We start from the raw sequence: 12718 nt of genomic DNA, 5'->3' as shown, positions 1-12718 counted from the left end.
GAGGTGGCCCAGATGAGAGAACTTGTTGATGAAGTGATGGGATCACAAAAACATCAAGCAGGTTTGATAGGCGACATGTCAGAGGACTTTCGCCACACTGTGGAAACTTTGCAAGCCCGGATGGCAGATCTGGATGCAAAGGTAAATGTGATGGTTCTTGCTATGGGGAACTCCAACACTCCGAGAGTTAGCAAAACCAAGGTGCCAGAACCCAGGACGTATGGGGGTGCCCGAGATGCCAAGGAGTTAGAGAACTTCTTGTTTGATGTGGAGCAGTACTTTCGCGTTGTGAGGATGGCCTCAGAACAGGCAAAGGTGGATACTGCAACCATGTACTTGGTTGGTGATGCCAAACTGTGGTGGCGTACCAAGTACAGAGAAATTGAAAATGGAAACTGTGTAATTGATAGTTGGGCAGACTTGAGGAGAGAGCTCAAGGCCCAATTCTTTCCTGAGAACGTTGAGTATAATGCAAGGAGAAAACTGAGAGATCTCAAGCATACGGGGTCAATCAGTGAATATGTGAAACAATTTTCTGCTTTAATGTTGGATATTCGGGATATGTCGGAGAAGGACAAGTTGTTCTATTTTCTTGAGGGGATGAAACCGTGGGCAAGAACTGAACTTCATAGGCAAAGGGTTCAAGACTTGTCAACTGCACAAGCGGCTGCAGAGCGCTTGACAGACTACGTTGGTGATGAGACCGCTTCGTCCAAACGGTTTGGCGGAGAGGAAAACAGTGGAAAGTCTTTCAAGAATGGCAAACCCAAGAGTGGGGGAGCCGACTCTAAATCATCAACCTCACAGGAAGTTTCGTCGTCTCAAGGGTTCAACACACCCAATGGAAAGGGGAAGAGTAAAATTGAGTGTTTCTTATGTCGAGGTCCTCATAGAGTTTTTGAGTGCCCTCACAAAGCATCACTTAATGCCTTACAAGCTTCCATTGTAGAACAGGCAGTGGAAGACGATGGGGAAGAGGATGATACCCCGAGGGTGGGTTTAGTGCGGTTAGTGAACGCATTGGAAAAGCAGGCAAAAACACCGAAAGTTACACGAGCAAAAGGGTTAATGTTTGTGGACTTGAGGATAAATGGGAAGAGTACTCGCGCTATGGTGGATACGGGAGCTACTCATAATTTTGTTTCGCAGTTGGAAGCAAGGAGACTCAACTTATCCTTAGAGAAGGATACAGGACGCGTGAAAGCAGTTAACTTTGTAGCCCAGCCTACTCTAGGAGTAGCCAAGCAAGTGGCTATAAAGCTTGGACAATGGGAAGGTCATGCGAATTTCACAGCGGTGCCATTGGATGACTATCCAGTCATTCTAGGAATGGAGTTCCTAATGGGGACGAGGGCAGTGCTAATGCCTTCGGCTGGTTCCCTGTGTCTAATGGGAGATCACTCGTGCATGGTGCAAGTCGTTGCAACGAATGGAGGCAACGGGAAGTCCCTTTCAGCCATACAACTCAATGAAGGATTGGGTCAGGGTGAGCAGACACATCTAGCCACGGTGGTGGTAGACAAAGAAGTAGGCCAAGAGCTGGAACCTACGACCATCCAAGCGGTGTTGGATGAGGATAAGGAGGTGTTGCCGGATAAGCTGCCTCAAAATTTGCCTTCACGACGGACTGTGGAGCAAGAGATCGAGTTGTTATCAGGAGTGAAACCACCTGCTAAAGGGCCATGTCGGATTGCGCCTCGAGAGATAGTAGAGTTGGGGAAACAGCTTGATGAAGTGGAAGCGGGATGTGTTCGCCCTTCCAAAACACCGTTGGGAGCATCGGTGTCGTTTCAGAAGAAACATGAAGAGCATCTACGGAAGGTGTTCGACAGGCTGAAGGGAAACAGTCTGGATTTGAAGAAGGAGAATTTCTCTTTCGCTCGGCGGAGCAACAAATTCCTTGGTCAAGTCGTTGAACAAGGTCGTATCCGGAGGGGTATGGAGAAGGTAAGGATGATTCAAGAACGGAAGATCCCCACGACAGTGAAGGAGTTGCGTTCCTTTCTTGGCCTTACTGGATACTACAAGAAGTTCGTTGAGGGGTATTCGCGGAGAATGACTCCAAGGACAGGACTACTGGGGAGGTATTATTGGCCGCACACGCGGGATGATGTGGTTGATTATACCAAAACTTGTCTCACTTGCCAACAAGACAAGGGGGAGCGGAAGAAGTATGGTACTTTCATGGCCGCACCAAAGTACTGTTCAGCAGAGGAGACGACACAATTGTTCCTTGTGACTATTGTGAGATATTGGGGTGTTCCCCAAGTTATTATTTGTGACCAAGATTTAATGTTCACTGACAACTTCTTAACAGAGTTTTTCAGGATATTCAGGTCACACCTTGACATCTCTTCAAGTTATTATCGACAGACAGACGAACAAATGAAGAGATTCAAAGAGCTACTAGATGAGTACTTGCACCATTATGTCAATGACAACCAGAAGAGTGGCGTGCAACTACTTGATGTGGCTCTGTTCTGTGGCAACTCCCAAAGGCGCTCAACAACCAACAAAAGCCCTTTTGAGCTTATTACAGGCCAGCTGCCGCTGTTACCTCACACAATGGGCAAGCCGCACAGACGAAAGAGTCCCAGGGCGTACATCTTCACCAACGAAGGGAGAAAAAATGCAGAGTTTGTCCAAGCCTATCTGGAGAAAGCTTCTAAGCAGATGAAGAAGTGGGCAGATCAGGAGAGAAAACCGCAATTTCATGTCAATTGCCTAAAGCCATTCAACGCCAACACCAACGACCTGAGCAGAAGTCAGTCAAACAGCGCAAAGTTGAAGACAGTGCAACCTGACAGACATGATGTTGAAGAGATCCTTGCAGACAGAAAGTTCCTATCCTCAAGGAAGAAGCGGCAGAAGTTCCTAGTGAAGTGGAAGTGCCTTGATGATAAAGAAATCAGCTGGATTTTTGCGGAATATTTGAAGCCATTCGTGGACAAAGTTGAAGTGTACCTATCGCCAAAAGTCTACGAGGACATCGACCGCATAAGTGGGGGAGAATGTCACGGGCTAAGCTTGTTCAGGGCATTATGCTTGCCTATGACCGCTTATCTCGTGTGTTTGGGATGGGTTTCCATCATGTAAATACTAGTGTAGGGTTATTTTCCAGTATTTATTTCATTGTAAGCCAAATAAGGCAGTATGACTCCTCGGTCACTTTGATATTTCCTAGTGGCAGGATGATAATTACATAAAAACCTCTTTAGGGGAGGGTGAGTGTTCATCAATCATTGTAAAACTCACTAGCAATTGTCAACGTGCTTAGCCTACTTGCCTCCCTCGCTAAGTACAACATGTCAACGGAGGATTTGTTAATAAATTACGTTTACTTCAATATTTACTGCTTGGTTGCCACGGCTTTCATGAATTGATTATTATTTCCGCTGCTATCTGATTGAATGTTAATGAAAGTGCTTCGTGGATGAATGTTGGTAAACAATAGGCTGGCTAGTTAAGCAAGAGTGCTTTAACTAGCGCCGCACGGCCCTTCACAACGGTGTGAAAAAGGCGGACCGTGACACCATGCATCCCTACAATTTTTACCTATATAGGCAATTCAAAGATCCCTTAAATGAGAGGACAACATATTTATTGTCAAAAGGTAACGCATAAATACAAACAATTACGAACCTGAAGCACATTGAGCCAGTAGGTCACAGACACTTTATTGTTTGTATCTCCAAGAAAATTCCATGCACTCCATGCTGCTGGGTTTTGGGGCATTAAATTTTTGTCACGATGTAGGAAAATATCACTGCCAATGGAGAATGAAGCATGATTGTGCATTTTGAGTTACTTAACAAAAGGAGACTACTACATCAGTTTTGAAGGCACATTTACTGTAAATAAAATTTTAAAAAATAAAAATAAAATAAAACTATACAAACCAGCACATGATTATTATATTCTTGCCTACCAGTTATTATGAATTTTCAGATTTCAAGATGATGTTAATGGGGTCACATTTCTAGTCAGCAATTACATTACAAAATCCTAAGATCGCAAGAGTAGCAATACATAACTTTTATGCTCAGGATTAGTAGGAGAAAAGATTTGGTTTACTTTATAATTCATTTGGATAACCCCAATAACTGAATCTGCAACAAGAAATATATTAAAGAAAAATAAAAGGGAAAAAACTCTCAATTTGTCTGATATACAGAGTTGCTGAGTTTTAAAATTATTTACGTTGTAAATCAAACGACCTCAATTTTTAAAATATAAGCACAGGTGAGTGCACACACAATTAGACATGTGAAATATGAAATTTTAAGGTTTTATAAACTATAGCTATGTATTCCAAAAATAAGGCACAAGTTTGAGAATATGGCACAACCAACAACTGTGAAATCGGAAGATAATACCTGTAATAGTATTGGAAAGCACCAAGTACTCTCATTTCATCATGCGTTGCTTGTTTTCCTAATATCTTTAGAGCATCTGGGGCATGGACAGCAATAATGCAGCTGGTGTATATTTCTTGCAACCCATCTCCACAATGTACACTGCAACCTGCATATATTTAAACGTGTTTTATCTACTAAAAGACTGAACTTTTTAATAGATAAAATGCCTTCTGAAACACTGCTTGCTCAGAACCAATGACTTAAAATTCAAATTTGATGGAAATTTTGATGGTCTCAATTTATGGGAAAATTTCAAATTCGATTTAAAGAAATGATGGAAATTTGTAGTAAACAGTGGAAATGCACAATGAAAATTGGGGAAATAATAAAATAGATGATTATGCATAACTTGGAATCAAATAAATTAAGAAAATGCATACGTGACAAATTTTTAGTGTATAAAGTATAGAAATGACATATTGCAAAGCAAGCAAGGCAATAGATAACATTTATACTAATAATAATAACGGGGTTTAGGGCTTCAAAACAATGGTGAAGTGATGAGTTATGTTTAGCTTAGGGCTTTAAAATTCATTTCTCTTTTCCAATTTTTTTCCATCAAAATTTGAGCTACAATTCAACTTAATCAAAATTTCCGTCAAAATTTACCAAAGTTTTGAAATTTCCATCAAAATTTAATGAAACTCTAAAATTTCGAATTTTGGACAAAATTTTTCAAAAAAAAAAAATTTTTAAGTGAGTTTCCATTTCCCCGAAACTCAAAGTTTTGAAAATTTCGATGTTTGGAACCAAAATTTAAGTCCTTGCACAGAACTAAGTTTCATGTTTCTATGATCAATGTATGATCCTTGGACCTTGGCATATTTGTAGTAAAGGATTCAATTAATTATAAAAAATGTGGCCCATTATTACCATCCAATTAAATAAAAGTTTTCCTAAGACAAGGGTCAAATTTTCATTTTTGCTAATATAGGGGTCAAATTTTCATTAATTAAGTGCAGTTTCAATATATATATATATAATCATTTCAGAATATGACGAGATTGGAGTAGTTCTGAAAGACATTCAGAAAAAAATAAAACCAACTTGGACTAGAAATGTTATTTATATTGCAGAGTTAATGACTAAAGATATATCTTTGCTAAAAGACCACAAAAAAATGAGGTCTTAGTAAATTATTTGGTATGCTGAAATCTATTGTACGCAACCTACCCAGCAAACCGCATATGTTTGCTTTCTTAAAAAAAAATAATAAATAAATTGTTAGAAGAGAACATGTTATTTTAATAATTAGGTTGTGTTAATGGGGGCATTTTTGTCCTTAAGACTTTATTATTGTTAATAATATACAAGAGGGCAGACCTGAAACTGTATATAGACTCCAGGAAACTGCCGTTCAGTTCTTTCCTCTCTTTTTCTTTTCTTCTCTTCTCTTCTCTCTTTCTCTTCTTCTCTCCTCCATCTCTAACTTTACAACATGGTACCAAAGCTAGTTACCAGGAGATATTGGATTCTAATCTTGTTGTCCGCATTTATTGTATGGTGTTTTAAAAAAATTATTGTATTCTCTGTAATGGGTGTATCTATCGTGTGTTTATCTCTCCACATATTGTCAAGCTGCACATGTGGGGGAGTGTCAAAGCTTGATATACATTGTTGGTCCACAACCTAACAGCTTAAGCTTTTAGGTAAAGTGGTAATCTAAGATGGTATCAGAGCTTGAACTTCTTCAAATCTGATTTATCTGAATTGGTTTTGATACTCTATTTTTCGTTTATTTCCTTATCCTCCCCTAATCAGTCCTCGAATCTGATTTTCTGGTTGGTTTGAGAGTCATTCAAGAGCACCCTCCCTCTGGATTAGATTGTGCAGCATCCATGGCAGGAATCTGTATGTTTTCATGGCGACTTGCTGATGCGAACTCAGTTACATTCTGTTTCTAGTATGCTGCTACTGCTGCTCCTCTGTCCCTCTGTTTGTGGTTTGCTGATGATGCTGTTTTGATGACGTGTACTCATGATTGATTTCTTGCAATCTTGTACCTATGCTGGTTGGATTCAGTTGGTGTTCAAAAATATTTACTTCCTGTTCTTCTCTGCATTCTTTTCCAGTCACTGCCAGCTGTAGAGCCTGGAGTTGCTGCCAAGTTGTTTATTAAATGCTTGCAGTACTTTGCTGTGGTCTGCCCTGTTCTTGGTGGTTAAGTAATTCCTCCAAGGAAAAACTTGTAATTTTTGAAGGGATGGTCTAAGTAACTAGTAATGCACTTGAATTTGTTCAAAAAGAGCTTTAGTCCTTTTGCTTGGTCAAAGGTATTATTCATCTAACATCATATATACATAAACTCCCCCCCCCCCCCCCCCAGCAGGATGGAGTGACTGAAACAAAAAATAGACAATTACTTGACATATCACGGTCTCTACTCCTTCATATGCACATTCCTAAAACCTTTTGGACCGATGCTCTTCTTACAACCTGTTTTCTACTCAATAGAATGTTGTCAAGTGTTCTAGGGAACAAATTCCCTTCCCCATCATGTAACCAGAAACATCCTCTTTGTTGTGCCTCGTGTCCTTGGGTGCACATGTTTTGTTCATGTTCCAAATACTAGTCCGGACAAGTTCTCTCCTCATGCTGTTAAATGTGTCTTTGTTGGGCACTCGAGAACACATAAAGGCTATAGATGTCACAATCCCCACACTTGTTGGATCGCCTTTTAAAGGACACCCTATTTTTCCAGTGTCAGGTCCTCCTTGCATGAATCTATTTTGATTCCATCAAAAATTTATGGTCCCCCCACCTTGTGTTGATCCTCTTATTCCTACCCATATTCCTCTCAATAAATCTTCTGCCCTCTTCCCAATCCATTAGTGACTGATCCAGAGAAACAATTGAAGGTTTATGAACGACAGAAAGCAAGCACAAACATCGTTACCGCCATGCAGGCACCTCCTCTACCCATCACTATTTCAACTTCTGGTTCTGGAGATCCATCCCAATGTAGCTTGGATCTGCCCATTGCTCACTGGAAAGGCAATCGAACACGTGCTTAGCAATCCTTAGCAGCTTATCCTATCACTCATTACGTTTCAGTTCTTCACCTTCCAGTCCTATGCATTTGTTTGCCTTGTCTATTTCCTCAATTTCTATCCCTTCCTTGCATGTTGAAGCACTTGCTAACCCCAGGTGGAAGCATGCAATGGATGAAGAAAGAATGCCTTAACCACTCCAGGGACATGGACCTTGGCAGATCTTCTTCCTAGTAAAGAGATGGTCAGTTGCTGTTGGGTCTACACCATCAAATATCTTCCTGATGGCTCGATTGGTTGCCAAAGGGTGCACTCAAATGTATGGTATTGATTATTTTGAGACCTTCTCTCCAGTTGCTTGATTAAATAATGTTCATGTATTAATCTCGTTAGCAATTAATTTTGATTGGCCCTTATGTCAGTTGTATGTGAAGAATGCTTTTTTGTATGGAGATTTGCAGGAGGATAAACATGGAGCAACCTCCTGGGTATGTTGCTTAGGGGGAGGATGGTAAAGTATACCGGTTGCATAAGACCATTTATGGTCTTAAACAATCTCCTCAAGCTTGGTTTGACAAATTTAGTGTTGTAGTTTCTGCAACCTTAGTGGGACTGCAAATGCTAAGCAGCGGCTTCAAGCAAAATTCCAAATCAAGGACTTGGATACTCTGCATTACTTTCTTGGTATTAAGATTGCACAATGTCGGAAAGGTTTGAATATATCTTAGCGGAAATATACGTTGACTTGCTAAGCGAGACTGGTTTATTGGGGGCTAAGCCAGTTGATACTCCTATCAATTCCAATGTGAAGTTGTCTAGGGATGTTGGACCAGACTTTGAAGATAAACGCTGATATAGGCAACTGGATGGCAAGTTGATCTACTTGACTATTACTAGAATTGACATGTCTTTTGCAGTGGGGATGATGAATCAGTTTATGGAAAATCTCAAACAACCACATTGGGATGTTGTTTGTAGGATTTTGCTCTATCTCAAAGGCTCTCTTGGCAAAGGATGGATATCTAAATTTAATAGAAATTGTGAGATTGTAGGATACTCTGATGCATATTAGACTGGATCTGTTGATGATCGAAGGGCTACTACATTTTTGGGAGGTAATCTTGTTACTTGGGTAGCAAGAAACAAACTACTATAGCAAGATCTAGTGTTGAAGTTCAATATCGAGCTATGGCTCATATGTGGCTGAAGTCTCTTAGGTCAGAGATGGGATTCTTGGCAATGAAGCCAATAGATGTGTTGTGTGACAATCAAGCTGCCATTTATATTGCTAGCAATCTAGTGTTTCATGAGAGGACAAAGCAAATAGAAATTGACTGTCATTTTGTGAGGGATGCTGCGTTGAAGAAGGCTGTGAGGACTCCCATTGTGAATCTGTCGATCAGTTAGGCAATGTTTTTACAAAGCCTTTATTGAAGCCCGCCTTGCCTAATGTTTGTTACAAGCTGAGGTTAGTTGATATTTATACACCTCCAGCTTGAGGGGGAGTGTTAGAAGAGAATATGTTAGTTTAATAATTAGGTTGTGTTGATGGTGGTATTTTTGTTCTCAAGACTTTATTATTATTATTAATATATAAGAGGGCAGACCTGGAGCTGTATGTAGACTCCAGGAAACTGCCACTCAGTTGGTTCCTCTCTTTTTCTCTTCTTCTCCTCTCCTCTTCTCTCCTTCTCTTCTTCTCTCCTCCATCTCTAACTTTACAACATAATAATTATTCTCACTAAGCCTTTACAGCACTTAAAAAAAAAAATGCTGCAGCAACCTCCCAAAACTCTGCTCTGTTTGGAGCATCATGCATTAGGATGCCCAGAATTCCTAGGAAAATTCTTCCTTTAATTCATTCTTGCATTTTAATTTCCAACACTTGATGTTCAAGCAAGTATGTGAATCAAAGTATGAACCTCTCTCAGCATACATGGATTATATGATCAGATAAACATTTCATTCATAAAATTTTCTATTTAGAGTTTCCATCAGTTTTGTGTGTTTCCCAACATTTCTTCTTTTAAGATCCAGTATGTTTCCACATACACTTATGCTAAATAATTTACAAATTCAGAGTGATGCTCAAACCCATTTCAATATGTTAATTGTCATCCATAAATGTTGAGACAAGTTCTCTTACTAGGTACCCATAGAAAAGACAAGGTGGAAGAAATATAAATGCATTTACACACCATCGTCAAGTGTTGAAACAGAATGTGTTAATTGTCATCCATAAATGTTGAGACAAGTTCTCTTACTAGGTACCCATAGAAAAAACAAGGTGGAAGAAACATAAATGCATTTACACACCATCATCAAGTGTTGAAACAGAATGCACTTCACAACCAGTTCTTACTTGACAGCCTCTGCTCTCCAGCTCATCTCTAACCTGCACGCCAGCCCAGACATCCAGCAAAAAGCACAAATTAAAACCAGCATTTTATCTTCTGATAACTAAACTAGCTACTCTAAAAACAATGTGAAACAACTAATTTAATGGTAGACATTAAAATGAGCACCTTATTAATGTAGTAACGGGAACGCCATCTCACGGTAAGCCACTGTGGTCGGTCAAATAGCTGCATTCATAACCAACAATTAAGAAAATATGACTTATTTTAAGATGAAGTACTCCAAAGGGAAAAACCCAAAAGTGCCTACAGACCACTAAGCAGTGGTTCACCAATGAAATGCCAAAGGTGCATAACATATTAAACAAAAAATAAATTAAAAAAAAAATCCACCATGCAAATACTTGTAGCCTCATTTGGTTCTTCGATATATTATATCCATTCAATACTATTTTTTTTTTTTTAACAGAGGTAGAGCCATAGAGGAGGGATATACCTGGAGTAAATGATGATTGCGGCAAAAGGATAGAACAGATAAAGCAGAAAAGTTCATTACTCCTTGAGAAGGGCAGGACCATATTGAAGAACATATTGGAACCTACAAAGATTCATAATTATATTTTGCCACTAAATATTGAATGATGGAAAAATTAGTGGAATTTAACATCAGCCTTGCGCAAGTGAAAGAATACAGTGTTTCAGCAATCTCACAAGATAAGCCTTCTGAAACAATTGGGAGTAACCACGAGAATTGATGAAATTTCCCAAGGTTTCACTGCGATCAAAGTCTGAGTTGTTCTCCAGATTTTCCAAGTACCTTCAAGACAACAAAACACGTGATACATCAACAAAATGGGCTATGTTGTGAATAAACTCGGATTTTGCACAGCGGAAATTAAAAAAAAAAAGCAACAATGAAGAACAAATATGGAACACACACATGCAGTATATATGAAAGCAAGAACAACAACGCAAAGAATTACATGGTTCGGCAATGCCTACATCCACGGGAGCAATCGGCAAAGTTTTACTATACAATGCTTCTTACAATGATCTTCATATCAAAATACACTCGGACCAATGTATAAATAAAGTTCCCTTCAGAGGTTTCCCCCCAAATCCCAACCAACTTAACGTTCGTATTCAAATTTTGAATTCAGCCTCGCTGCCTAGAACGTAACCGTCGATGGTTTGAGATACCGAGAGCAAACCATCTAAGTGACATTCAAAGAGCCATCGATGGTTGCTTCAACGGAAAGATACCGAGAACAGGAAATCTAGGACTCAGCCAAACCATCAACGGTTTTCCCCAGATTGTTGATATTAACTATGTTCTCCTCCTTGTGTATTTCAACTACTCAAGAAATGAGCCACCAAACACAACAATCTCCACCTTGGCGAATTTCTGCCCCTTAGGAGAAATTGACAAACATAGCCCGATGCTCCACCTTGACCTTGGAATGTTAAGTTGGGTCTGTCTCCCTTCTAGCACTTGGAGACATGAAGCAAGTCCAAGCAATGCTTGAACTTTTCAGTAGTAACCGATTTTGTCAAGATGTCCGCTGTGTTTTCAAATGTGTGAACCTTCTCCAATACAATTTCACCAAAAGTAATTAATTTCCGGACCCTGTGGAACCTTACATCAATATGCTTGATTCTAGCATGGTACACTTGATTCTTGGCCAAGTAAATGGCACTCTAAATGTCACAATGCAGCACAACTCCACCTTACTATATACCTAGCTCCTTGACCAAACCGGTAAGCCATAAGGCTTCCTTCGCAGCTTCAGAAACTGCTATATATTCATACTCAGTTGTAGACAATGCCACCAAAGATTGTACCATGGACCTCCAACATATAGGTCCTCCCACAAGGGTAAAGACAAAACCCGTTGTAGACCTTCTGTCATCCATGTCCCCTACATAATTAGCATCAACGAACCCCACAACTGATGGAATATCATGTTGTTTGCCGAACATGATGCCATAACTAGAAGTACCCCGTAAGTATCTGAAAATCCATTTGACGGCTTCTCAATGCTGTCTACCCAGATTAGAAAGAAACTTACCACACTTACCACGTGTGCTAAGTCTGATCTTGAACACACCATGGCATACATTAAACTCCTCACGGTGCTAGCATAAGAGACCTTTGACATGTCCCGGATATCATCATCCGTACTTGGGCATTCAACAATAGACAATTTAAAGTGACTCACTAGAGGTGTAAATACTTGTTTAGTATCAACTATGTTGAACCTTTCCAACAACTTCTCCACATAACCGCCTTGAGATAGCCACAACCTCCCCGCAATTCTGTCCCAGCCAATCTCTATCCCAAGTATCTTCTTGGTTGGACCAAGATCCTTCATGTCAAACTCTTTATGCAACAAATCCTTTAACTGATTTACCTTAGTTAAATTCTTCGCAGCCATTAACATGTCATCGACATACGACAATAAGAAAATAAGAAAATCAACATCAAGCTTCTTCACATACATGTAGCAGTCATAGTCACATCCCCTATAGCCTATCTGGATCATATATGAATCAAACCATTTGTACCATTGCCTCAGAGACTGTTTCAGCCCGTAAAAAGATTTCTTCAACTTGCAAACTAGATGCTCTTGCCCGGGTTAACTGAATCCCTTTGGTTGTACTATATAGATCTGCTCCTCAAAATCACCATGATGAAATGCAGTCTTCACATCCATTTGTTCCAAATGTAGATCATAATGAGCCACTAACCCCAACACTACCCTGATGGAAGTATGTCGGACTACAGGTGAAAAGATTTCATCATAATCTATTCTCTTTTTCTGTGAGTACCCTTTTGCCACTAACCATGCCTTGAATTTCTCTCCTTCCTTTTCTGAAATTGTTTCCTTCTTCCTATATACCCATTTGCAACCTATCGCCCTCTTCCCGTTTGGAAGCTCCACCAACTACCAAG

At 39.8% G+C, this 12718-nt stretch overlaps 1 protein-coding gene across 2 annotated transcripts in view; it reads right to left on the bottom strand.

Annotated features, from left to right (window-relative positions):
* Positions 1-12718, bottom strand: part of LOC131150880 (uncharacterized) — an 85434-nt gene that overhangs the window by 51706 nt on the left and 21010 nt on the right. For both annotated transcript variants that reach the window (XM_058101930.1, XM_058101929.1), the window contains 6 exons: positions 10477-10582; positions 10262-10363; positions 9934-9993; positions 9725-9803; positions 4377-4524; positions 3643-3766 (listed from right to left, as the gene is read on the bottom strand). In XM_058101930.1, coding sequence (XP_057957913.1) covers positions 3643-3766; positions 4377-4524; positions 9725-9803; positions 9934-9993; positions 10262-10363; positions 10477-10582 — 619 coding nt within the window. The remainder of the gene's footprint in view (positions 1-3642; positions 3767-4376; positions 4525-9724; positions 9804-9933; positions 9994-10261; positions 10364-10476; positions 10583-12718) is intronic.

Source organism: Malania oleifera, chromosome 3, assembly GCF_029873635.1.
Source record: "Malania oleifera isolate guangnan ecotype guangnan chromosome 3, ASM2987363v1, whole genome shotgun sequence".
NCBI classification, from domain to species: Eukaryota; Viridiplantae; Streptophyta; class Magnoliopsida; order Santalales; family Ximeniaceae; genus Malania; species Malania oleifera.
The sequence above is the reverse complement of the archived record's forward strand: the minus strand, read 5'-3'. Positions and strand labels throughout refer to the sequence as shown.